Source organism: Lutra lutra, chromosome 8 (genome assembly GCF_902655055.1).
Source record: "Lutra lutra chromosome 8, mLutLut1.2, whole genome shotgun sequence".
Classification (NCBI taxonomy): domain Eukaryota; kingdom Metazoa; phylum Chordata; class Mammalia; order Carnivora; family Mustelidae; genus Lutra; species Lutra lutra.
In genome coordinates this window covers 6,286,653-6,312,539 of record NC_062285.1, presented here as the reverse complement: position 1 = coordinate 6,312,539, position 25,887 = coordinate 6,286,653, and the positions used below count along the sequence as shown (strand labels likewise).

General features: G+C 44.6%; 1 protein-coding gene across 7 annotated transcripts in view; it reads left to right on the top strand.

The window, feature by feature from the left end:
* SFMBT2 (Scm like with four mbt domains 2) overlaps window positions 1-25,887 on the top strand; it is a 224,946-nt gene that overhangs the window by 152,357 nt on the left and 46,702 nt on the right. For all 7 annotated transcript variants that reach the window (XM_047740302.1, XM_047740296.1, XM_047740300.1 and 4 more), the window contains 2 exons: window positions 8,768-8,850; window positions 14,439-14,565. In XM_047740302.1, coding sequence (XP_047596258.1) covers window positions 8,768-8,850; window positions 14,439-14,565 — 210 coding nt within the window. The remainder of the gene's footprint in view (window positions 1-8,767; window positions 8,851-14,438; window positions 14,566-25,887) is intronic.

The window sequence follows — 25,887 nt, the reverse complement described above, 5'->3', positions numbered from 1 at the left end:
TTGAATTGGATTTTCAGATTCACCCATTGTCTCAGCGTCATGAATTGAATAGTCCCTGATTTCCTCTCTGATCTATAAAGCCACGGCTGGCATACAGGGAGTCCTCTAAAGGGTGAGGACCTTTTATCTGTTCTTATTCTGCTTTGCTGGTCTGTTTGTCCATCTCTGCATAAATACTTTTTCCTTTATGTCTCGATATCCATCAGGCGAATCCCTCCACTTTTTCTTCCTTTTCAAAATTATCTTGGTTGCCTTTGGCAGGTTATTTTTGCAATTTGGATTTTATAAGAATCAGTTTGGAAGACGCTATAAAACATCCCATTGGATTTTAATTGACAGTGTGTTGGACTTAATTAATTGAAACAAATTGACATTTCATTATATTATCTTTTTTATAACTTCCAGTCTTCTGCTAGAATTTTTCCGAGGTACATTGTCCTTTTGCTTGCTGTTGTGAATACGTTTTTTTTTTTTTTAATTCATTTGTTTTTTGTGATGACTGTGGCCAGTATAATGGAGCACCACTGGTTTCTGCATGCTAATTTCCTATCCAGCCGCCTTTGTAAGGCGGGTCCCCCCAGAGCCGTGTGTGTAGGATATGGACAATCTGACTCTCGAAGGTTTTGTAAAACTAGCTTGTAAAACCATCTGGCTGGTGCTGTTCTAGTTTGTGTTCTGTTGACTATGAATTTATTTCCTTGAGTGGTTAAGTTTAGTCATGGTTACCACTTCTGTTTGAGACAATTTTGGTAATGTGTATGTATTTACAGAATTATCTGCATTTTTTGGAAGATTTTATGTATATATTTGACAGAGAGAGAGCAAGGGGAGTAGAAAGCAGAGGGAGAAGCAGGGTTGCCGCTGAGCAGGAGCCCGATGTGGGATTCGACCCCAGGATCCTGAGATCATGACCTGAGCTGAAGGCAGTTGCTTAACCCACTGAGCCACCCAGGTGCCCCCAGAATTTTCTGTTTTAGCTGTGCTTTCAAATGTATTGTCAGTATTCTGTTAGGTAAACTAACTGTTCAACCATTACATATTACATAAAATACATATTACCTTTCTGTTTGTTCCACAATTTTCTAGAAGGTTCATCAAAATATCATTGTGAGATTGAGGCTTTGTCAGCTTGTGTGTGTGTGTGCATGCGTGTGTACATGTGTGAAGCATGGCAGGACATTAAAGTCCGGGATTTTGGGGTTCGCTGCTGTTGACCCTCTTTATCCCTAGTCGGTTATTTTGTTTTAAACCCCTTTTTGACGCTCACGTTCATTTGTTCCGTTATGTGGGTTGTGATTTTCCATTGTGAACTAGTTTTCAATGGTGGTGGTGATTTCTGTGGGAGTTCCAGAATCCTTAGAGCAAAGTACTTCCTTCCATCTAGCTTTGTGTTAGGGCCTACCCAGTGTTATAGGATTTTTACAAGTCCTGGAAGTATTTATTTATTACTATCTTTATCTTCCCCACCAGAAAGTAAGGATTTTAAAAACCAGTTTTATTCACTTCTGTATCCCCAGCACCTAAAACAATGCCTGGTACATGGAGGTGTCCCTGGATATTCAAGGAATGAATGAATGAATGAATGAATGAATGTCACATTAATTTCTCAGCCTGTGTTGTACAAAAATTGTAAAATGGTACAGCATGCCCACATGGGCCTCTGGCTTGGTGGAGCATGGCACTCCTTTCTTCTCCACTTACTCGGAGCCCTGGGCTGGGAGCAGCTGTGTCTGCCCCTTCTCTCCTAAGTCTGTCTGGTCCCATTGTCCTGTTGTCGCAGACCAGGCATCGGACGGGGACCAGGCGTTTTGTGATCGTCTCAGCCCCTGCGGCTCCACTCTCTCCAGCCCATGGCTGTTTTCTACCCCGTGTGAGCTCCGAGCGTTCACTGGACGGATCAGCTCTGCTTTTGTGGCCCTCGTGACTTTTTTGGAATCTGAACATTTTCTTCTCTTTTGAGCTATGTAATTATTTTTATTATTACTATATGCCGTCCCCATCCAAGAGCATCCATCCTGTTACTGGATTTGGAAGTCTGTTCTCATTTCTGGCTTTCTGATTGATTCTTGAACAAAAACTCACTTTTTTTTTTAAGATTTTATTTATTTATTTGAGAGAGACAGTGAGAGGAAGCATGAGCGAGGAGAAGGTCAGAGGGAGAAGCAGACTCCCCATGGAGCTGGGAGCCCGATGCGGGACTCGATCCTGGAACCCCGGGATCATGACCTGAGCCGAAGACAGTCATCCAACCAACTGAGCCACCCAGGCGTCCCAAAAACTCACTTTTGATTGAAAAAAATTGGGGGCGTAAAACCGTTTGGGTCACTTTTTTATACCTGAAAATTTTCCAGTGGTTGGAAAAGGCCTCCCTCCTTTCACTTAAGCCTCAGTCTCGTTGTTCAGGATGCTTGCCATGGCTTTGCCATTGACTGATACTTTCATGATGTTGGACTCCCTCCTGGGGACACGTCCACACCTCCTAACATTATGGTTATGATTCAGATTAACATTTTGTGACAAAGAAGTGTATCAGGTGTCATAGTGTCACCTATCAACGTTAAATTCGTTTCAGCATTGGTTTTTATTCTAAAAGATGAGGAAGTTGGCACAGCTCGGGTTTATACTAACTTGACTTATTTATTTCCACCCTTTTTCTTATTTTCCATGGTTCTTTTGCCTCTGCGTTATTCTATGAATGTAAACACAGAAGAATTCAGTTGGAAATGAATGTGTGTGTTTTAAAGATCTGCACCGGGGGACTTGACTGAATGTCAGCTGGGGAAGTGAGGGAGCTGGCAGACTTCAGGGGGGTGGGGGAGTGGCGTGTAGCTCTTTAGCAAACAGCATGGGTGAGAGGAAGGGCTTTAGTCAGTTGCGCGTGTCTTTGCCTTCTTGCCTATGAGCCTGTGTGCAGACTCACGGTGAGTGGCATTGAGGGATCATCGGGAAGCCTGGCTCGGGAGTCAACAGACTGGTTCCTGGGGCTGCGCCTGCGCCCTGACGTCTGTGGTCCTGCTTCCTCACCCGTGTGGTGTGGACATGCCTCCTGCATCTATACCTCATGCTGTGAACATGCTCTGAGGTAGACCTCTTGCTGTGGGGCTGTGTGTTCTTCAGCGGTGCAGTGGTGTATCTTCCCAGGTTTCTGTCCCAGTTCTCCACGTCGGCCTCCATCCCGGAGTCACTGTTCCCACGCCGTGTGCATGTCCTTCTCAGTGGCTCCTGGAGCCAGGGGACAGCTGGACCTATTTCATCTTCTTACCCTCAACGAACCAGAGGCCGGCAACCTGGAGACTCAGGGAAAAGTGATTGAATTAAATGCATTTCCTTGTTTGAGAAAGTGTTACTACTTTTTAGGACTTCTGTGGGGTTTTTTGTTGTTGTTGTTGTTAAAGATTTTCCTTTAAAGATTTTATTTATTTATTTGACAGAGAGAAAGAGAGAGCGAGCGAGCACACAAGCAGGGGTGCAGCAGGCAGAGGGAAAGGCTGATCCCCCTGCTGAGCACAGAGCCCGATGCAGGACTCGACCCCCGTTCCCTGGGATCATGACCTGAGTCAAAGGCAGATGCTTAACTGAGCCACCCAGACATCGCTTAGAGACTGCTTTTTTTTTTTTTTTAATTTATAGATTTAATAATGTATTCATTCTTTAAATTTTTGAGAAAAAGGAGAGAACTTCCTGTCCTGAAGAAACCTCTTTTGGTGTATATGCTTTCGGATTTCTGTTTCTCAGAATATGTAACTTTGTGTATCGACTTACTTATTTATACACACCAATTTGCCACTTACTTGGCAAAATGTCTCCTACATTACCTGACTGGAGAGTTCCATGATTTGCAGGTAAAGAAATGATTTAAACACGTCCCCATTGTTTGTGTGTATTGGGCTCATCTGCTTTGATGCGTAAAACGTTTGTGCAGCAATCCTATTATTTCTGTGGGAGCTTCATAGTGGAATTACTGCTTTTTTCTCACCCCAGCTCCCTCTGCCCAGCCCTGCAGTACACCCCCTCTTGCTCTTTCTAGAACATTCCAGACATGCTCCTGGAATTTCACAGTTGTTGGCCCCTCCCCCTGGCCTGCCCTTCCCCCAGATGGCCACAAGGCTTCCTTCCTAAGTTCCTCGGACTTTCAGCTTTTCCTCAAGACTTACATCCCTCCCTTTGCCCCTTCTCTGCTTCTCTCTGTAACGCTCTGATTGTCTGACTTTTTATATTTGTACATGATGTGTCTCCTCTCATTGAAATGTACGCTTGCCTGGGGAAGGGTTTTTGTTGTCTTTTTTTTTTGCTTCTGCATGCCTGGTACTAGAACTGTGCCTTAATAGGTACACTGAATCGGAGCTTTTAAATGATTGACTGTGTGCATGAGCAAATGGCTTGAGTGGAGAGGAGACACCTTCTTAAAGGTTTTGACACATTGCCCAGTTGACATCTGTGGTGGTTTTTTGAGTGATATGCCAACTGGAAATGAATAAAAGCACCTGTTTCCCAACAGTCTTTACAGTGGTGGATTCTTATCATTGTCCTCCATTTTGCCAGTTGGATAGATGGCAAAGGTGATTTCTTTTTGCTGATGTTATTTTTGAAGATTGTATAATTTTTTCATATTCACTCAGTATAGAAGAGCAGCTCTTACTCTGTCTCTTTTATTACAGAAGGATGTCTTTTTTTAAACCCTTACCCTAACCTCCACCCTACTATGATTATCTCATGGTTGTCATGGTTCACTTCCTGGTGCAAAAGGCATGAGACTACCATTATTATGTAGGGGGTGGTTGTGGTGATTCACTTCCTTGTGCGAAGGTCAAGAAGACCGCCATGATTATATGGTGTTGTCATGATTCACTTCATGGTGCTGAGGAGAGTCCTGATTTCCTGTAGGAACTGGATAAAATCAGGATTCTGTTAGCAAATGAGAAGCTGGAGGTTGGCTCTCGGGAGGTGCTCATGGTGTAGCTCAGGTCACGTGTGAATTACTTCTTCTTTGGTTGACTAGTGCCTTATCTTTTATAATGGAGCAAAGGTGCTACACTTGTAAGTAATTTTTGTTGAAATAATTTATGATCACTATCAAGACTTGGAAAATACAAAGAGACAGAAGAAAAAAATATCCATGAATCCCACCATCCAGATAACTGTGTTGTTAATTACCATTACTAAGCTTTCCCTACATTTCCTTGGGTCTTTTTCTTTGCATACTTTTCTATAAATTTGGTAGTTCTGTATATGCTTATACCAGGCAGTCTTTCCATCTAAACCTGTAGCAATAATGTTTTCATATTTTTTTTTATAAACTGTGTGCAGTTTCATGCCTGTATGATTTTCCATGGATCTTGGATGAGTTTCATTTCTGTTCTGATCTGGGGGTGTAAAGTGGTCCCCATCCCCAGATTGAGCAGTAATAATGCCATTGTATGTATCTTAACGTAGAACACTTTTTCAGTTTTCAGGATTGTTTTTGAAACTGTTGTGAAATTGTCATGTCAAAGTTCGTGAACATTTTTACTGCCAAATTGTTTTCTAAAAGAATTACCCACTTGCACGCCCAATAGTAATGTTTGCAAGTGAGGCTGTCCTGTGCCAATTAATTTGTATCATAAGGAAATGGGTCATCGACCTGTTCTCTTTTGGACCCGTAACAGTTGGAACTTCGTTCAGTATAAACACTAATAAAAGCTTAAATAACTCCAGTGGCCATGGTTCAGCGGTCCCCTGTGGCGGCTTGTTGCGGATTTTAATAGCCCAAGGGGTTTTGATTTCCTTTTCTTTCCCCCTCTGTTATTTTCCTCCCTCCTGGGTTTACAACATGTTTTCCTAGCTACAGTTAAGCCTCAGTACTTCTTGTTCTGTCTTTGTTGATTAATGAGTATAATTGACCCCTGTTGTCTCTATTATATAAGCCACAGCAATTTGTTTTTATGTAGCAGTTATATTCTGAGCTGTCACAAAACTGCCTTACAAAGAGCGAGCTCATTATCAGCCTGAAGGAAAAGAATTTTAAGTGATGAAGTGAATAAAGGTTCCCAAGAGGAGGGAGGAGGAGGAGGAGAGGTCTAGGCTGTTCAGATAGTCAAGGAAATGAAGAGCTTTGGGGGTAGAATCATCCATTGTTGTGTGGATACCCAACAAGTCTTGGTTCTATCTTGAAATCATTAGATTAAAAATGGCTCCCCGTAGAGAGAGTCTGGAAGACTAGATAGAGAGGGATTGAACATAGGTCTAAGAAACCAGAGAGCATGACATTTGATGGAGTGGGTTGAAGCCCACGGGAAGTTCATGGTTATAAATGTGATTATAGAAAGCCCAGCTCATGCCTCTGTGGGGGGAGTAGAGGTGACTTCCACATTGGAAAGTTTTATCTGACTATAAAGAATACCCAGGTTTCCATAGTATATCAGAAAATGGGTTGTTATTCACTTATATATATATTTTTTCCTATATGGTCTCCTCCCCCATGATCTTGATGAAATTTTTGTCAGCTCACAAAAGTTACTAAGCAGCAGAGGCCCAGGGAAGAGACATCGGAATGGAATGAGATCTTGCCCTTAGCGAAGCCAGCTTGCCACAACCCCAAATGAATGGGGTCCTTCTGTTGCAGGATTTATCTTGTCTTCCCCTATTCTGTGGAGAGCTTTCAGGAGGTACCTTGTTTCATAACCTCTCTTTATCTACCCTGCCACATTTTTCTCATAGGAAAAGAGGAAGGAATTAACCACAGAAGGACGGGAAAAATTCCTAAGTAGCCACGGTAGAATAATGAATAATGGTGGCTCTCAGTTATGAAATGCAACAGCTAGAGGTGCCTTAAAGATCTTCCCTTTGCTTTGTGAATAAGGGAAGTCGGGCACAGAAGGTTCCAGTGGTTCTCACCTTGTCTCACGCAGCTCTGGGGAGAGCTGACTCTCAAATCCTAGATGTCCTCCTTGGATATGTCACATAGATTCTCAGCATTTTGAGCTGTCTTTGGGCAAATTCTTCTGTTCTTACACATTAATGTAAAGATTTGCTGTCCAACAGCTCCAGAGAAGCCATTCCCCAAGTGGAGGTTTTATTAATCGTAAAGAAACTTGCATGATCTTGTTGAAAACATGTTTTGTTGATAAGTGTTCAGAAAAAAGGTGATTTGGTCCCTTCCAGAAACTTCTGATGAGAGGGTGCCTTCTGGAAACCCCTGCCGAAATCTCCATCTGGCTCTGGAGAGAGGGGTTGGCGGCAAAGACAGGTGGAAAAACTTCCAGAATCTCTTCAAAACTCTCTTTGAAGAATACAGCATCTCAAACTTGACGAATTTTAACTCGTTATTGGAAAGAAATGAGGAGTTGTCAGCCTTAATCGAATGATAGGGATGTCTTAGGAAGAAGGGGCGGTGGGGGGGTTACTTCTGCCACTCATGGTCAGCAGCAGATTGGAGGGCCAAGGGTCAGGCTCTGGGCCAGAGGGCAGCTCCCTTCTTCGTTAACCCCATCTCCATCTTCTAAAGAAACTGGGTAAATTGAACTTCCCTAATGAAAAGAAAATACTACCTTGTACTTGGGAGTACAAATGGAGGTAGGAGGCAGCTGGGATCTTGACTTTCTTCAGTGAAGAATTCCTGGAGTCACTTTGCAACTATGGGATTTAGGAACTACAAGTCCCCATGTTAAGTGAATTTGCAGGTGTAGGATTTATGATGATATGGGGAAGAAAAAATGGGGACTTGGCTCAAAAACATACTTAAGAACTCCCTTGTGGATTTATTTTCCATACGCCTAAACCCATCAATAGAGAGTGCTCAAGTGAAGGTTATGGTGACATTTTACACGGTTTCCGTTGATCCCAATGGCTTCCACTGCTGTCCTTTGTTCACAGGAAATGCAAATGAAACTCACAGAAAAAGGTGTTTTTCTCTCCAGGTTAAACTGTACACCCAATGCTATGCTTATTTTAAGATTTGGAACTGTTTCCTCTTCCCATGACTTTCCCAAGACCTCCCATGTCTTATCACGGTGGTCATGACATGACTCTTACTTGTGCCCTTCCTGCCACATGAAATGAATAAAGAACGGGAAAAATCCACCTTGGTAAGATCTGTATTTCGTTAAGTGTAGTATGTGGGAAGAGCTGTGTCTCGAACCCCCTCCCTCCAGGTCTCCAATGTACCCCTCCAAATCCTCACCCAGACAGGCCTGATTTTGCTGATTCTCTCCTTCCTTCCTCCTCTGTGGTGCACCCCTAAGGCAGGGCTGTTGCTGCCTTCCGTGCCTTTCCAGGCTTTTTGGGGAGAACCTCAGCTCCTTGTTCGCTATGTGTCCACCTACTGGTACTCTTTAAAAAACCATCCCCCAAGGTGGTGTTTTCCAGTAAAGTCTCATGGTTTCCACGATGATACCATGAAGCAAGTTCACGTGAACTCAGGATTTACGTGGAGGGAGGAGTTCCTATAGATTTCTACAAACGTGCTGTGTGGGTGTGTGGTGTGTAGTATCCTGGCTCATCTGCTCTCCCCCAAAGCAGTTCGGCCCCCGCCCCTGAGTCCCACCTTGGCCTGGTTTCAGGGCCCCTATTACACTAATGACGGCACACCTTACGTGCATGTTGGACTTCACATTTTCCCACGTTCCCCTCAGAAATCTGACCTGCTATCCGGAAGCAAGGAGGACATCACCCTCTGGGGCCCTGTCTTGGACCTCTTATTGTTCTCATGAGAGGCCAACTCTAAAGCTGTTCGTTTGCTCTGAGCTTTAGCTTGACGAAGGCTGTTCTGTCTGTGTTTTGCCCCGTGCAGGTTACTCCGGCCAGGACTTCGACTGGGCTGATTATCACAAGCAGCACGGGACAGAAGAAGCCCCTCCCTTCTGCTTCAGAAATGTAAGCAGCTTGGTTCTTGCTACTCTTTCTCTCCCAGAGGGTGACCACCATCAATTTTGTCGGCTGCTTTCTATTCCCTGGGCGAAACTAGAGGGCTGCCATGGGCGGCAGGAGCATAAGGCTTTTGTAGTCCTGAAAAGTCCTCTTTCGGGTTGTGTATCAGGGTGACTCCGGGCCGTAGTCACAGGAGACGGTCCAGGGTGTTCCTGATCGGCACGTGCTTATGACAGTGTCTGAGCCTCCCGGGAGCCCTTGGCTTCATCATCCGAAATCTAGTGAGCAGGTAAGGAAAGGGAGGAAGGAGAAGCTCATTCTGCTTCTCAACACGGCACCTGATACTGGCATGATACATCATCCACCTTCTGCTGGTGAGAACCGGTCCCTCAGCCACACCTGCCATGAATGAGGCTGGGAGACGTGCCATGGCCAGGGAATTGTTCCAGCCACGAGTCTGTACTGTAGAGAGGGGAAGACACGTTTGGGTGGCCCCCTGTGCCACCATTGCATGGGTATTTGCTGTGTGGGGCATACTGTGGATAAGCCCATTGATAGGAGATGCTCTGCCCTTGAGCTATATTCCCAGTATGTGATCGTCAACTTCTTTCCTTGGATCACTTCTGTAAGATGCTAGCCCAGCAGTTCTCTGCTTTGCTTACTTTACGCCGCTTCCTGGTTCAAGTAGAGCTGTTGGCTTGATGGCCCATGAAACAGCCCTGTGTGAGTGTGTGTGTGTGTGTGTGTGCGCACATGCGTACTCGTTTAGTTATAGGAGTTGGTCGTATAAAGTAGCTTATAAATTATTGAAACCTTATCAGCCCTAGGAACTACGAAAAGGGATCTGGATTATTCTGTTTTGAGAATGAGGCATAAATATATAGCCTTGTGTGTTAAACATGCATTCAGTTATGGAAGTTAATTCTTTATGCTAAAAAAAGAAAAAAAAAGACTCAATCCTCCAGTTGGGGATAGTGGATAGTACAGAGAGAGAGAGAGCCCCTAAATCAAAGACCTTTTCTGGGCATGTACTCCTAGAGCTGTTGATTCCTTGCCACTCCCTTACCCCCCCCCCATAATTTGGACTGCGGGGCTCATAGCACACGAGATCTGAGAGGTAGAGGGGTTGGCTTCCTGGGGGAGCTCAGTAGCGAGCATGAACCAGAGGTGGATTTCGAGGAATGAAGTAGGTTGATCGGCGGGCCGGCTCGTACTCATGTACATGGAAACACATCAGTGGAAGAGTTGGAAACCAGGGCTCCTGAAATGACCAAAGGGCCTTCCTCCTGGCCGATGCTGCGTTTGCAGAAAGGTTCTTCTGCAGTGTGGAAAGCTCCTCGTGGTGAGTTGAGGTGGTAGGACGGGGATGCTGTGTGGGCATGCCACCGTGAGGATAGCCGCGGGTCAGCTCCCAGGGCTGATCAAGTCCCAGAGCGTCTCACTAGACTCTTTACCAGAGTGCCATCTCTTGTCACAGAGTCCTGGCCTTGTCACCTTTCACTTAGGATGGTGGACATACTTACCACATCCCCCAAATCCCCTGGAGTGTGCTTTCTGCCTAACAAAAGAAATACCCCTTCCCTGCCTCTCCAGCCTTGGGAAGGAGGGAAATCCTGCCATGTCCCCTAGTTTTGTACGTAGGGAGTGCTTTCTTCTGTGACAACATGGTTCCACTGCGGCTGCTTTCCACCCATCCTCTGCTCCCGTTCCGCTGGGCAGCTGGCCATGTGCAGTGTCGCTGTGGAGCAAGTAGCCACATCCCCAGGTGGCCTCTGAGCTTTCAGGATTTAGCTTCCACGATGAAATTGCTCCTAATGAATATGCTGGCGTATTCATTAGGAATGCACTTGTTACAAACATGCCCTCTTTGTTTCTGGCCCTCCGTTTATTTAATCGACAGGGTCGTTATCAGCCTGTTGGCATGTGCATTGCATTACCGATGCTTTGCTGAATTTTGTTAGCTCACTACAAGTGCTCTTTAATAGAATGCTTATTATGAATTCATTTTTTAATCACACATCTTGTGTGTACGAGAGAAGAGGTGGTGTGGAAGTGGATTTCCCTGGGGACGTTTAACAATCTCCAGGCAGGGCTGAAATGGATTGACACAGCCAAATGCTTAGTAAAATAAACTCACAGGTAACAGTTTTGCTATTGATCTTTATAAATTACCCTCAAGCAGTGAGTTGAAACGAAAATAGGTTATGCGGTTGTCGCTTTCCCTTATTAAGGAGGATAAAATGCATTTTAACTTACTTAGAGGCTTTTCAGGCAGCCTATTGAGTTGTATTATCAAAAAGAAGTTCAATACATAGATGTGGACGGGGTAGGATGACTTGCAGAAAAATAACCCACCTAAAATCTCTGTGTTTCCTATTTCCAAAGAAACATAAAGGAAAAATGCAAATTGCTTTTTCAACATTTGCTGGGTAATTTTGTTACGGTTACATAAAGATAAAATTGCATTTACAACTTAACCTGCATACGAAGAGTTGTGACTGTGAATAACCTCAGTTTCTCCCCATGGGCCATGCAAGGATGTAGTCTCTGTTATTCACAGGAACCTGTTAATTTCAGTTTATATATTTCAAAATAGATGTTTTCAGTATTGTAATGTTTGATTGAAATGTATAGTAGTGGATGGTTTTGGAAAATTTTATATTTATTTAAAAATAATGCTAGGAGGGAGTTTTGCTTTGAGTATTGGCTGAGTATTTATTGGCTAAATTGACCCTCTGGCAGTTAACTATAGATTCTGGACAGGATACCGAGACAACTACCTTGGGGGTGTGGCGAATGAACAAGAGTGAGCAGATCTGGAGGGGAGCAGGTCGCTGGGAAGGAATACGATGGGTTGTGTGATTTACTTTTTTTTTCAGACTTTTTTGACAATTGATGTATGAGGTAACAAAACCAGCAATATAAAAATGACAGTCTTTCTGGCCTGATGAACCAGATAACAGAATTTGGGCAACCACAACTGTTGGAAAGTGAAAGGAGTCACAGATAAGGAAGAGCCAGGAGAGAGAACCACAGATTCTGTGTATAAATTCTGCTTAAGTCTTTTTGGATTGTGTATTTTCCAGGCAAACTCCAGGCAGCCTAGTTAAGGACAAAAGACTGAGTGGGAGTTTGAGCTCCTTCTCAAGAGACAGAGTGTGTAGTTTGAGTCCAAACAAGTTAATTGCTTGCTAAAAGAGAAAAACCAACGCTTTTGGGGAGAACATAACACAATCCAGAGTCTCTGCCATTTAACATTTAAAATATCCAGACTTCAGAGTTGCTCAGCATATGAAGAAATAGGAAAATTCTCAGTAGAAAAGATAACCAATGGAGGCCAAACCCAGCATGACCCAGATGTCAGATTTAGCAGACATGTTATATTAAAGCTCCCATTAAGACTAAGCTTGGTGTAAAGCAGTGATTCCCAAAGTGTGGTCTTTGGGCCAGCAGCTCCAGCAAATTCTTGAAATACAAATTCTGTGAACTTACCTCAAATCAAATGAATCACAAACTTTGGAGGAAGGCCCAGCAGTCTTGTTTTTTTGTGTGTTGTTTTTGTTGTTGTTGTTGTTGTTATTGTTTAAGATTTTATTTATTTATTTGACAGAGAGAGAGCGCGCGCACAAGCAGGGAGAGCAGGAGAGGGAGGATGCAGGATTCAATCTCAGGACTCTGGGATTATGACCTCAGCTGAAGGCTGACATTGAATCCATGGAGCCACCCAGGGGGCCCCAGCAGTCTGTTTTTAAAAGGTTCTCCGGGTGATTCAGATGTATCCTAAAGTTTGAGAAAAAAATGTGAATGAGAAGGTAGGAAGTTCCAGAAGAGAAGTAGGAAGTATAAAAAAGAGAAATTCTAGGACTGAAACATATAATACCTAACATAAGCAAATTCATCAGAAGGGCTTCCTGGCAGAATGGAGGTGACAGGGAAGAGAGCTGATGACTTTGAGGATAGAAGTGATCCTATCTGAAGAACCGAGAGAGAAAGAAGATTGGGTGTGGGGAACGAGAACAGAATCTCAGGGACCTGAGGGAAAATATCATATGTAGTTGGAGACCTAGAAGAAATGGCCACAGAGACTATGGAAGAGAAAATGTGGGAAGAAACAATGGCCAAAAGTTACCAAAGCAGCTGAAAATACTAAATGCACAGGTTCAGGAATCTCTGTGGGCCCCAAGTAGCATAAATAGGAAGACACCCAGCATAGTCAAACTGCTGATACCCAGACATAAAGAGAAAAATCTTCAAAGCACCCAGAGAAAAAGTGGTAGATCCCAAATAGAGGAACAGCAGTTTGCATGACAGTGAACTTCACATCAGGGACAAGGGACAGCAGAAGACAGTGAACCAGTGTTTGTAGAGTACTGAAAGAAATCAACCACCACAGGCAATGCTTCCTGAATGAAGAGAGAAACAGATTCTTCACCAAGGAAGATCGACAAATGACAAAGAAACGTGTGAAAAAAATGTTCCACATTTAATTTAATGCAAATTCAAGTCATGATTAGCAAGCACCGGACATGTGTTAGAATGGTTAAAATTGGACAACTTGCCAATACCAAGTGCTGGGGAGGACGTTTAGCCACTGGAATGCCCCACACCACTGGTAGGAATGCAGTATGATCTATGGAAACTAATTTGGTGGTTTCCTAGAAGGTTAAACATACATTTACCATATGGTCCAGCAATTCCTTATCTAGAGAAATGAAAGCTGCACTCTGGGCTGCATTGTAGTCCCCCAAATTCATACAGTGGAAATCCTAACCCATAGTACCTCCCAGTGTGACTGTATTTGGAGTTAGAGTTTTCGAAGAGATAATTAAGGTAACATAAGGCATAAGGGGGAGCCTTAATCCAGCAGGACTCGTGTCCATATCAGAAGTGGTAATTAGGACACAGACCACATGCATGGAGGAGAGACTGGAGACAACAGAGCAAGAAGGTGGCTGTCTATAAGCCAAGGAGAGTATCCTCAGAAGAAGCCAACCCCATGACACCGTGATCTCAGACTTCCAGCCTTTGGAATAGCGAGATAAATTTTTATTGTTAAAGCCACCCAGTGTATGGTATTTTGTTATGGTCTTCCGAGCAGACTCATAAACTATGTTTACACAGAAACTTGCACTTGAATGTTTATGGCGGCTTTATTCACAATCACCAGAAATTGGAAACTGCTCAAATGTCCTTCAACTGGTAAATGGATGGACTGTGGCACAGCCCTAGAAACGCCTCAGTGATGGCGTAGAAGGAAGGGCGCATACGGGGCTTGGCAGAGAACGGATTCATCATCTCCTTCAACAGATATCTATAGGCACCTGCGGTGTGTCCGCAGAGCTCTCATTCTGGGAGGCAGATGAGGTCATGGTTCTTTTCCGACCAACTGTGGCAACCCTCTTTGATGGATAAGGTCTGCGTGCCTGTGTGCGCCTGCGCGAGCCTGTGCGCATGCGTGGGTCTGTGCAGCTGCGCGTGTCTGTGTGCGCCTGCGCGTGCCTCTGTGCGTGCATCCCTGCTGGGCCCGCGGGCCCCTCTGCTGCTGCTCTTGCTCGCTGTGCCCTGGCTCAGTGTCCCATCTCTCTCTCTTTCAGACCACGTTTAGTCGGGGGTTCACGAAGAACATGAAGCTCGAAGCCGTCAACCCCAGGAACCCAGGAGAGCTCTGCGTGGCCTCTGTTGTCAGCGTGAAGGGGAGGCTGATGTGGCTTCACCTGGAAGGTACGCTGGCTTCGCTTCCGCCCTGGGGAACCTAGGGTCCGCCTGGAAGTGGCGAGGTACACACGGTGCTTCTCAGAAGGAGCCCCTTCTGCTTTCCTTTTGCTTAAACAGATCCTAAATTATTCAGGAATCCTAAGCAAGTGAAACTAATCAAATATAAACTTGCTCAGAGGCTCTCATCTTAACTAATAATTTCATGAAATGAGATGCTGGTGTGATAATCATGTTTGGAACACAGTGGTCTTTTTACATCTATGATTATAAAAGCTAATGTCACAATTAAATTAACACGAGTCACTAAAACTGGTATTTGAGGTCTTGGTTATTATGGGGATGTAATTATATATTTGCATTTTAATATGAATAATACCCTTTACTTTGGTTCCTTCCACAGATGTTTAATTTTACCTTGAAATAGTCACTGGAGATGACTTTCTCCCCAAATATAATAATACACGAGATTTGTTTGTTTAATGATGTTTAAACTGCTTCTCATAGCTACTTTTTTTTATAACTGCAGATAATTCAGAGAACATTATGCTTTCTTTATAAGCGGAACCATGATCAGATTTTAGATTGAGATAGAACACTGTTTTTTTTATAGGTTATATTTTAAATGAGAGGGAATTAAGTCTGATCTGTAAGGTTTTCCCATTTTTCCGTGCTCTAAATTTTTGGGGTTTGTTGTTTGTTTGTTTTTCTTATTTTCCTGGCATTCATAAGTTATTTAAATGTATATATAAAAAAAAAAAAAACAAGACTAGTTATGAACAATAAAGTTAGCTCTCTTGGCCCGTATCTCAGCCATCATGCTATGCTCCTACCACCACTGGTATGAAAATTTGCAAGGTCGTAGAATTGGTACTAATCTCGTCATTTTGTCTCTTTAGTAAGTAAGTCTAAGAAGCACCAGAATTCTGAGGCTGATGATCTCGATCTCAGAAATATTGTAGTCCAAGTGAGCGGGAAGGGTAGAGAGCAGTGATTGTACGTGAACATTATCTGTGTCGTTAATTCCTAGAAAAGTAGTTTAAAACATACTGTGGTTTAGGGTTTCAAAATCAATGTGCAATAAAAGGAAATTCTCCAAAAGTTGATTGCTTGGGGGATTTTCAAGTAAAATGGCTTGTAGGTGGAATTAACCAAAAAGTAGACACAGGTATGATGGTGATATTTCTGTAGCTACAGGAATAACAGCTGACCTTATTTTCACTACTATATGTAAAGTTGAGTCAACTGCTGTAGGAAAAATAAGATTCCTCCTGTGATTTCCAGTCCCTACATTAAACCTGCTTGCCTAATACTGTGCTAAGCCACATTGCGAGATTGGGGTCGTGCTTGCATTATTAATTGGAAAACAAAAACGGTAGAGTTCACAGCCCATGTTTCACGTTATGATGTGGCATATTACTGTTAAAGTTCTTTGGCAGTCATTATTTATTTAGCAGTTTTTACTTCCAGAGCGCTTTACAGCTGTTAATTACCTAACACAGGAAACAGTGAGAGAGTCCTGATTTTTATAGATGGAGAAACAACGCTAGCTAAGCTGTGAAGATATGCATGGGGTCAGTTTTTCTTGTCCTCGACATCTTTGTTGGTTAATTCATCAGACCTCACAGCTTTCCAATTCTTTTTTTTTTTTTAAGATTTTATTTATTTATTTGACAGAGATCACAAGTAGGCAGAGAGGCAGGCAGAGAGAGAGGAGGAAGCAGGCTCCCCGCTGAGGAGAGAGCCCGATGTGGGGCTCGATCCCAGGACCCTGAGATCATGACCTGAGCCGAAGGCAGAGGCTTAACCCACTGAGCCACGCAGGCGCCCCCCAATTCTTAAAAAGAATGAGAAGCAGCAACATTTAGCCTATATGGAACATTTTTGACAGCCTTTTCTCCTTATTACTGTTTTTCTTTGGATAGAAATTTCTGTTTTTATAGCGAAGAAACGTGAGGCAGCTCCCATCGGCTCTTATTCTCAAGAGCGCTTTCTTATCCTGTAGCAGTGAAATCACCATTAGGGAGCAGATCAGAAAATAGATTGTCAATTTTTTTTCCAGACTGACATACTGAAAAAAGAAAATCTTTTTTTAGTAAACAGTTTGTTGCATATTATTTCCTGGAGTCCTTGGTCAGAATCATGTGTTTGATCAAAAAAGTAAAATGCCATTTTGTCTGTTTTTCTTGCTTGAATTTGTTCTGTTTAGGACCTTCCCGAATATTACTTTTAAAGTCACAGTGAGCTTGGTGACCCTTACTTCTCATTGTTTCACAGTTTTATGTATATAGTATTTTCTGTCTTCAGTCCTGGGAATAAATGCTAGAGATTCACCATGGTAGCTATGTGGCTGTTAAATTATTTTTATGATGATGGGGATTCTGATTATAGACCATTTACTTACTTGACACTGTAAATGTAGAAAGTATTTCGTAACAATTTATTAGTTACTTTTATGCATTAAATTGATTTGAAGTAGTTTCAACACATGGCTAATTGACCACTTTTAGGTAATTAAAATGATCATTTTTAATCTACTAGTTGACTTCTCTTGAAGTCAGTTCTTTAAGTGTCTATAAAAGAGCTGATGTCAAGGAGCGGGCCATGAATGAAATACAGGAGATGGAGGTGGTACTATTTTAGAAGCATATTTAAAAAGAATTGCAAGCTCTCACCACCGATGGGTGGCAAGTACAATTTATGATGATGGGGTTTTTGTGTTTGAGAGAGGACGTTGTAGTGCTTTCTCTTCTGTGTTAATACTCTGCTTCAGGTGATTTGATGTATAACTATAAGCGTTGGCCATGTAGCATGAGTTGCTCTCAGTGGTGATGCTCCCAGCCTTGCAGCCCCGCGCTCTTGTGTCTGCATCCCCACACGCCGTACCACTTCATGTGCCTTCCGGATCTTTGTCTCCGGGGATAGGATGTGGGTCTCCCACCCATCCTCAGGGCACCCCCGCTCCCTTCCACCCATCCTGAGGACACACCCCACTCCCTTCCACCCATCCTCAGGGCGCCCCGCTCTCCCTTCCACTCATCTTCATGCACCCCTGCACCCTTCCACCTGTCCTCAGGGTCCCCCGCCTTCTACCCGTCTTCACGACATTCCCACTCCCTACTCCCTTCCTAAGAGGGCTTACATCTTTGCCTTCCTTCGCTTCTATTACTTTTTATTTTTTTTATTCTTTTTTTTTTTTTTAAGATTTTATCTATTTATTTGACAGAGAGAGATCACAAGTAGGCAGAGCAGCAGGCAGAGAGAGGGGGAAGCAGGTTCCCTGCGGAGCACAGAGCCCAATGTGGGGCTCGATCCCAGGACCCTGAGATCACGACCTGAGCCGAAGGCAGAGGCCTTAAACCACTGAGCCACCCAGGCGCCCCTATTCTTTTTTTTAATTACTTTTATTCTTCTGGCTGAGGCAGAAATTCCTCCTATGCCATAAAAGGGATGGTGACCAGCAGGCTTCATTTCTGCAGAATTATTTAACTCTCTTAGGCGATGCTGCTTCAGAAATTTTTGAAGAGCGCTCTGGAAGGGGATACCAAAACCTGGTTTGCTATTGGGAGCGCTCTTACTTGTGAAAAGGGGCAGGGGACTCTCAGTAGGCCTTCTTGTGCTTTGCACGTGGGGAGAGAATGATGCCCTGTAGGTGTTCTTACCCACTGCTTTCGATTCTGCTTATTATTAAAACACAAGCATGCAGGGGACCAGCACAGTCAGCGAGGGAAGGAGTGGTCTAACTGCTTTTTGGGGACACTTGGGATCAGCCACCTTTCCTCTGTTCCAGACCAGCCCGCCGTTGCCTCTCAAAGCCTCCCTGTCTGTCTGCCACGAGCCTGCTTAGGGCCTCGAGGCTGGATCGTCTGGCTTCTTGCCTTCCTTGTCCTCTCGCTTTGTAGAGCTCCGATGAGTGAGTGAGTGAGCATGTGGGCAAATCGAGTGCATGAGGTAACGTGCTAAGTAAGGCTAAGGAGGTTTCTTGCCCGAGCCCCTCGGTGGCAAAGTTGATTCCATGAGACATAGGGATGAGGGCCCAAGCCAGGTGGCCATGAAGACATATTTAATGGAGGGATTAGGCCGTTCCTGTAACAGATTTCTGGAAAATTCAGTCTGTTTTGGACAGAACTGAGAATGTGCTGAAATTCCTAGAGTGGTCCCAGTTCCACAACGGCTGTTTACATTAGTGATGAGACAGGCCCATTTGAGAATCCACTGTAGGTGACTGACACTCAGGAAAAAGCACTTGCACATGTATGTAGTTTTTGGTGCAACTTCAGACCATCCACAGAGCCTCTCAAAACCGTTCTTGGACGGGCCTCCTTGGAATTCATGCACCCCAGATCGGAACCCCTGTAGGAGACATTCTCAGGATATATCAGTAGATATTAGTTTTGTGTTGTCCACTGTGTGGCTTCTAGCCACGGGTGGCTCCTTTGTTTTAAGTTGAATGGAATCATAATTTCGGTTCCCGCGTTGGGCTCTCTGTGGTCATGCACTGTCACATGAGGCTGGAGGCTGCTGTTTGGGACAGCTCCTGGATGTCCACCTCCTTACAGAAGGTTCTTTTGGGCAGCACTAGTTCCAGATGCTCCGCTTGAGGAAGAAGTGAGCCCCCGAGACTCAGAACTCAGATTTTCTTGGGGTGTGGGAGCAGTAACATGCAGTGTCCTCTGATCAGTAGCTCAATGCCAGGCCGTACATTTCATTTATCATCCAGGGGAGTGAGGTTTTAGGACTCAGAGAACTTAGAAGCAAGATGGAGAGTCTCTCTGCTCCGGGGTCAGCCAAGAAGCACGGTGTTTCCAGCAGGACAGGATTGTGCCGGGAAGCAAGGTCCCTCTATGATCACTGAGCAGGCTCTTCTTCTCAAGGACATGGTGGCATCCCCCAAGGGCAGGAAGCTTTAGTTGCTGGTCTGCTGTGGGCTTCAGCCACAAAGCATGTCGAGGGTACAGTGGCACTGCTGCCGTAGCTCTAGCCACCCTTAAAGCTTAAGAACAAAAAGGGAAGTATTGAGTCTAACTGTTACAGACTTCACGGCCTCGCTTGCTGGCGGTGAGAACCACAGGAAGATCATCCCTGCCTCCTGCTGTCCTCCCACAGGTAGAAAACTGTCAGGGGAGCTTGCTTTGTCCCTAGGATCTAGTGCACAGGAGAGGCTGGGAGCTCCGTGTCTCAGATCTCCATCCGCTGTTGGCCATAACCAGCTTTTCCCTTTGCCTGCCTGGTCACGAGAGAAAACCTGGTTCTGCGGCAAATAGAATATACAAGGTCTTCAATCACCTGCTGCTGTGATGGAGGTGTATTCCTTTCATGGAGGTAGCTGCTAAACCGTAACCGTTTATCACTTTGAAACAAAGTAACGATGCCATACACACCTTGTTAACTCCGCTCCCACTCGGGCCAGCATCCGAGTGTCCACGTGAGCATCTGAGTGTCCGTGCATCCGCGGGGAGACTGTGCATTTGCGTGGATGACTGGCACCCCCCAGGACCGATGTCCTGCCCTTTCTATGACTAGTAATTACTTTCCTGCCTCCAGTCCTCCTCACACCCCTGTCTTCTGTTCCTCTTGCTAAGGAGTTTGATACTTATTCTCCATCTCTGGCTTTGGTTGGTTGTTTTTGTTTTTTTCCTTATGATGCTTTTTCTACCTGAGTTTCCCCACCGTCACTGATAATTCTCCATCTGTAGGTTGTCCCCGTCCCTTTTTCTCTTGGCAGCATTCAAACCATATTGACCCCTCCTTCAAAGCCTCCCCTCCATCTCTTTTCCAGAATACTGTGCCAGGCACAGACTCTTTCTTCGATGAGCATTCCTGGCTTTACTTTGTTCAGATTCCCTCACGTAAAGGTCAGAGCTCTTTGAAGTGCTTTTCTTCCCCAGTGCCTGTGCAATCTTGTCTCTCTGTGGCTTTGGGAACTGTTCTGTGCTGACAACTCCAGCACTCACGGCAGACCCCCCCACCAGTCCTAGTTTTAGTTGCCGGCACAGTGTCCCCCAGCCAGATGTCATTTGTTACCCCGACATTTGCTCTGCTTGAGTTTCCCCTCAGACCCATGTGAGAAACCCAGAGACCATTCAAGCCAGCGCATGGCTGCCCATGGCCCGCCACTGTGACCGGGGCATCCCCTTGGCAACCAGTGCCCCTGCCTGACTCGGTCTTCACGTTCCCCCGGCCTCCCTCTGGCCCAGGTCTTCATCCCCCCGCCCCCGCAGTTCCCCAGCAGCTGCCCTGCCACCCTCACGGGGCAGGGGGGCAGGAGTTCAAGTTGTAATACAGCAGCCTTGGCTTCCTCCTCCTTCTCAGTCCGTCTGTCTGTCTCCTGGAATCAGGTCTCCTGCTCCAGCATGCGGATTCAGCAGCCCCCTCTCCCGTCAGTGTTACCTCCTTGTGTGCCATCGGAACAGAGCACTTACGATGTCTGCAGACATCCTGGCACTGTCACTGGCGCTGGGAGCCACTGTGCAGGACTGTGCTCCTGTCTTTGTCTATCACACAGCACAGTATTTGGATGAGAGTTCATGTGCATTTTGCTCGCTAAATGCTTGCTGACTAGATAAGAGGCATAAATAAAATCTTGTGTTTCCAAACAAGAAAGTGATTTAAGAGATAGCAGTCCCTTAAGAACTGCTAGCAGGTTCTTTGAAATAATTAATAAGATCGATGAACCCCTAGCCAGACTTAATCAAAAAGGAAAGAGAAAGGACCCAGATTAATAAAATCTTGAATGAAAGAGGAGAAATCATGACCAACACCAAGGAGATGAAATTTTAAGAACATATTATGAACAACCATATGCCAATAAATTAAGCAATCTGGAAGAAATGGATGCATTCCTGGACACATAGAAACTACCCAACCTGAAGCACGAAGAAATAGAAAACCTGAATAGACCCAAACCAATAGACCCTTAACCAACAGACCCATAACCAGCTTCAAACCAAGTGAAGCAGTATTAAAAAATCTCCCAACAAAACAGAGTCCAGGGCTGAATGGCTTTCCAGAGGAATTCTGCCAAATATTTAAAGAAAAAATAATAGCTATTCTTCTGAAACTGTTTCAACAAATAGAAATGGAAGGAAAACTTCAAACTTGTTCTATGAGGCCAGCATTACCTTGATTCCAAAACCAGACAAGGACGCCACCAAAAAGGAGAATTATAGACCAATATCCCCGACGAACAAGGATGCAAAAATTCTCACCAAGATACTGGCCAATAGGATCCAATGTTACATTAAAAAGATTATTCACCACGACCAAGTGGGATTTATTCCTGGACCTCAGGGGTGGTTCAACATTCGCGAGTCAATCAACATGATACATCATTAATAAGACAAAGGACTAGAACTATGTGGTCCTCTCAATTGATGCAGAAAAAGCACTGGACAAATACAACATCCTTTCTTACGACTCTTCACAGTGTAGGGATAGAGGGAACACGCTGCAAGATCATAAAAGCCATATACGGAAAGCTCACAGCGAATAGCATTCTCGTGGGGGAAAAACAAAGCTTTACCCCTAAGGTGTGCAGCACGATGGATGCCCACTCTCACCACTTTGCTCAGCATAGTACTAGAAGTCCCAGCCTCAGCAATCAGACAACAAAAAGAAAAGGCACTTGAAAAGCAAAAAGAAGTCAAACTCTGACTCTTTGCAGGTGACATGGTACTTTATCTGGAAAACCCAGAGACTCCACCCCAAAATGGCTGGAACTTCTAGAGCAATTCAGCAACGTGACAGGATACAAAATCAATGCATAGAAATGAGTTGCATTTCTATATACTAATGAAGTGACTGAAGAAAGAGAAATTAAGAAATCATTCCCATTTATAATAGCACCAAAAACCATAAGATACCCGGGAATAAACCTAACCAAGAGGTAAAGGATCTGTACTCAGAAAACTATAAAGTACTTCTGAAAGAAATTGAGAAAGGCACAAAGAAAAGGAAAAACGTTCAATGCTTATGGATTGGAAGAACAAATACTGTCAAAATTTCTATTCTACCCAGAGTAATCTACACACTCAGTGCAATCCCTATCAAAATACCATCGGCATTGAGGTGCCTGGGTGGCTCAGTGGGTTAAAGCCTCTGCCTTCGGTTCAGGTCATGATCCCAGGGTCCTGAGATTGAGCCCCACTTTGGGTTCTCTGCTCGGCGGGAAGCCTGTCTCCCCATCTCTCTCTGCCTCCCTCTCTGCTTACTTGTGATCTCTGTCTGTCAAATAAATAAAATCTTTAAAAAAAAAAAAAAAAAAACCTTCGACATTTTTCACAGAGCTGGAAGAAATAATCCCAAAATTTGTATGGAACCAGAAAAGACCCCAAATTGCCAAAGGAATGTTGAAAAAGAAAACTGAAGCTGGGGACATCACAATGCTGGACTTCAAGCTCTGTTACAAAGCTGTCATCATCAAGACAGCATGGTACTGGCACAAAAACAGACACATAGATCAATGGAACAGAATAGAGAGCCCAGAAATGGACCCTCAGCTCTGTGGTCAACTGATCTTCCACAAAGCAGGAAAGAATGTCCAATGGAAAAAGGACAGTCTCTTCAGCAAATGGTGTTGGAAAATTGGACAGCCACATGCAGAATAAAACTGGACCATTTTCTTATACCATACACAAAGATAAACTCAAAATAGATGAAAGTCTCAAATGTGAGACAGGAATCCATAAAAATCCTAGAGGAGAACACAGGCAGCAACCTCTTCGACCTTGGGCGCAGCAACTTCTTGCTAGACACATCTACAAAGGCAAGGGAAACAAAGGCAAAAATGAACTATTGGGACTTCATCAAGATAAAAAGTTTCTGCACAGCAAAGGAAATAGTCGACAAAACTAGAAGACAGCCTATAGAATGGGAGAAGATATTTGCAAATGTCTAATCAGATAAAGGGCTAGTGTCCAAAATCTATAAAGAACTTATCAAACTCAGCACCCAATGAGCAAAAAAAATCCAGTGGAATAAAGGGGAGAAGATATGAACAGACACTTCTCCAAAGAATATGTACAAATGGCCAACAGACACATGAAAAAATGCTCAACTCGGCATCTGGGAAATACAAATCCAAACCATAGTGAGATACCTCCTCACAGCAATCAACAGCAAAAATTAACAAGGCAGGGAACAACAAATGTTGGTGAGGATGCAGAGAAAGGGGACCCCTCCTACACTCTTGGTGGGAATGCAAGCTGGTGCAGCCACTCTGGAAAACAGCATGGAGGTTCTTCAAGAAGTTAAAAATAGAGCTACCCTATGACCCAGCAGTAGCCCCCAGATACAGATGTAGTGATCCAAAGGGGCACCTACATCCCAATGTTCATAGCTAAACTGAGGAAAGAGCCTCGATGCCCTTCAACAGATGAATGGCCAGAGCAGATGTGGTCCATATACACAATGGAATATTACTCAGCCATCAGAAAGGATCGACACTTACCATTTACAACGATGTAGATGGAACTGGAGAGGATTATGCTAAGTGAAATAAGTCCATCAGAGAACGTTATCATATGGTTTCACTCATATTTGGAACATAAGAAACATTACGGAAGAGGATGGGAGAGAAAACTGAACAGGAAGAAATCAGAGAGGGAGACAAACCATGAGAGACTCTTAACTCTAGGGAACAAACTGAGGGTTGCTGGAGGGAAGATGGGTAGGGGATGGGGTAACTGGGGGATGGGCATTGAGGGCACGTGATGTGGTGAGCACCGGGTATTAGAACTGAATGAACCTCTGAAACCAATAATGATATGTTGGCTAATTAAATGTAAAACAAACAAAAAGATCTGCTCTCTTGCCAACTGAATTTTGAGCCAGTGAGATATTTTATATATGTAAGTTAACATTCAGAATCTCTCTGGCCAGCTTTTTCCTATGCTTGGGTCAGTTCCAGTAAATCTATGGGAATCCCGTGAAATTGTACCTTCCTCAGACCTGGTGCCTCGGGGTCCCAGGCAGGGACCAGAGTCTGCATTTGGGTGTCACCCTCCGCAGATGGTACTTCTGCGTGCGCTGGGGTTCATAAAGGACTCTGAGATCTAATGGGTGAGGTGTGGCATGGTTTAAAGGGACTTGTGTTGACGTGACCCCTTATGGGTAGGAGACCAGGTGCGGAAAACTGTCCCTTAAGCCCTTCTGTACTTCGTGGAAAAGTCAGGTGCTTAATAAGCATTTCGCAGAGACTTGCAAAAGTCAAACAAGGGAAAATGCAAATGCGAAAGTAATTCTATTTCAAGCCAGTGTGGGTGGTTTTAAAATCTTTAAAAGGAGGTATGGCCTGCATGAGACAATTTTGGGAGAAGCTGCCTCAGCAGATCAGGCTGAGAGCAATGTTTCCTGCACGTTAAGGAGGGTGGTTGGAGAGTGGGAGCTGTCTGTGGGCACAGGCTTTTAATCCTCCCAAATCTGTTTTGTTCCCAAAGCTGATGCTCGATTAGATGGGTTCTTGGTGACCAGCAGCAGAAATGGGCCAGCTCTCCTAGGCAAGATGCGAATTGGGGGGGAAGGCTTTTGATGGGGGTCTGGGGGAGCACCTCTCCAAAGGCTTTGCTACAGGAACCCACGCAGAGTTTGCCCTTGGGATGGTTGTGACACCTGACTGACCGCCTTCCTGTTGTCATCTGCCTACACTGAGGGCAGGTCTGGCTTCTTCCCCTTCTGTGGGAGGCGGTGGTGACTGCCTTATCTGGGGAACTCTGCAGGAGGGATGTGAGGCCCGAACAGGAATGGGACGATGCCAAACAGACCCAGCCAATCCAAACCCCAAACTGAAACGAGAACGAGAGAAAGAAAGGAGGAGGTCATCTGAAACGCCTTTGGAGTTAGACTTATTTAGGGTCAAGTCGTGGATCCACCCCTTGCTGCTCTTCAATCATCTTCTGTGCCTCAGCTTACTCATCTGTAAAATGGGGCTGTGTCTGGTCCCTATCCCTTAGGGTCGTTGTAAAGATTAAACATTCGGGGCAGTGTTGGGCCCGATGTCAGTGCTTGCAAGTTTGTAGTCTTACAGGCATCTCTCTCTCCATTCACACATCTGATCCCACTTCTGTAGTTTCCCTCCAGACCGCCTGTTCCCTATCACATCTTGATCTCGCTGCCCACAGTTTGCCTGTTTCTTTCTTAGAAATATGGCTCCACGGCTGACAAAGGGACATGACAGTCTGGCTTGGTAGGTGGGTCTTTGCAGGTGGAAGGAGGTGGGCGGATGGCCCCTGGGGTTTCTGGCACTCAGATCACCGGAGCACTTTCCCTCTCCAACACCTTATCTTTCCATCCTGTGCTTGAGCCCGTCCCCATTTGCTGTGGCCTTTGACTCTG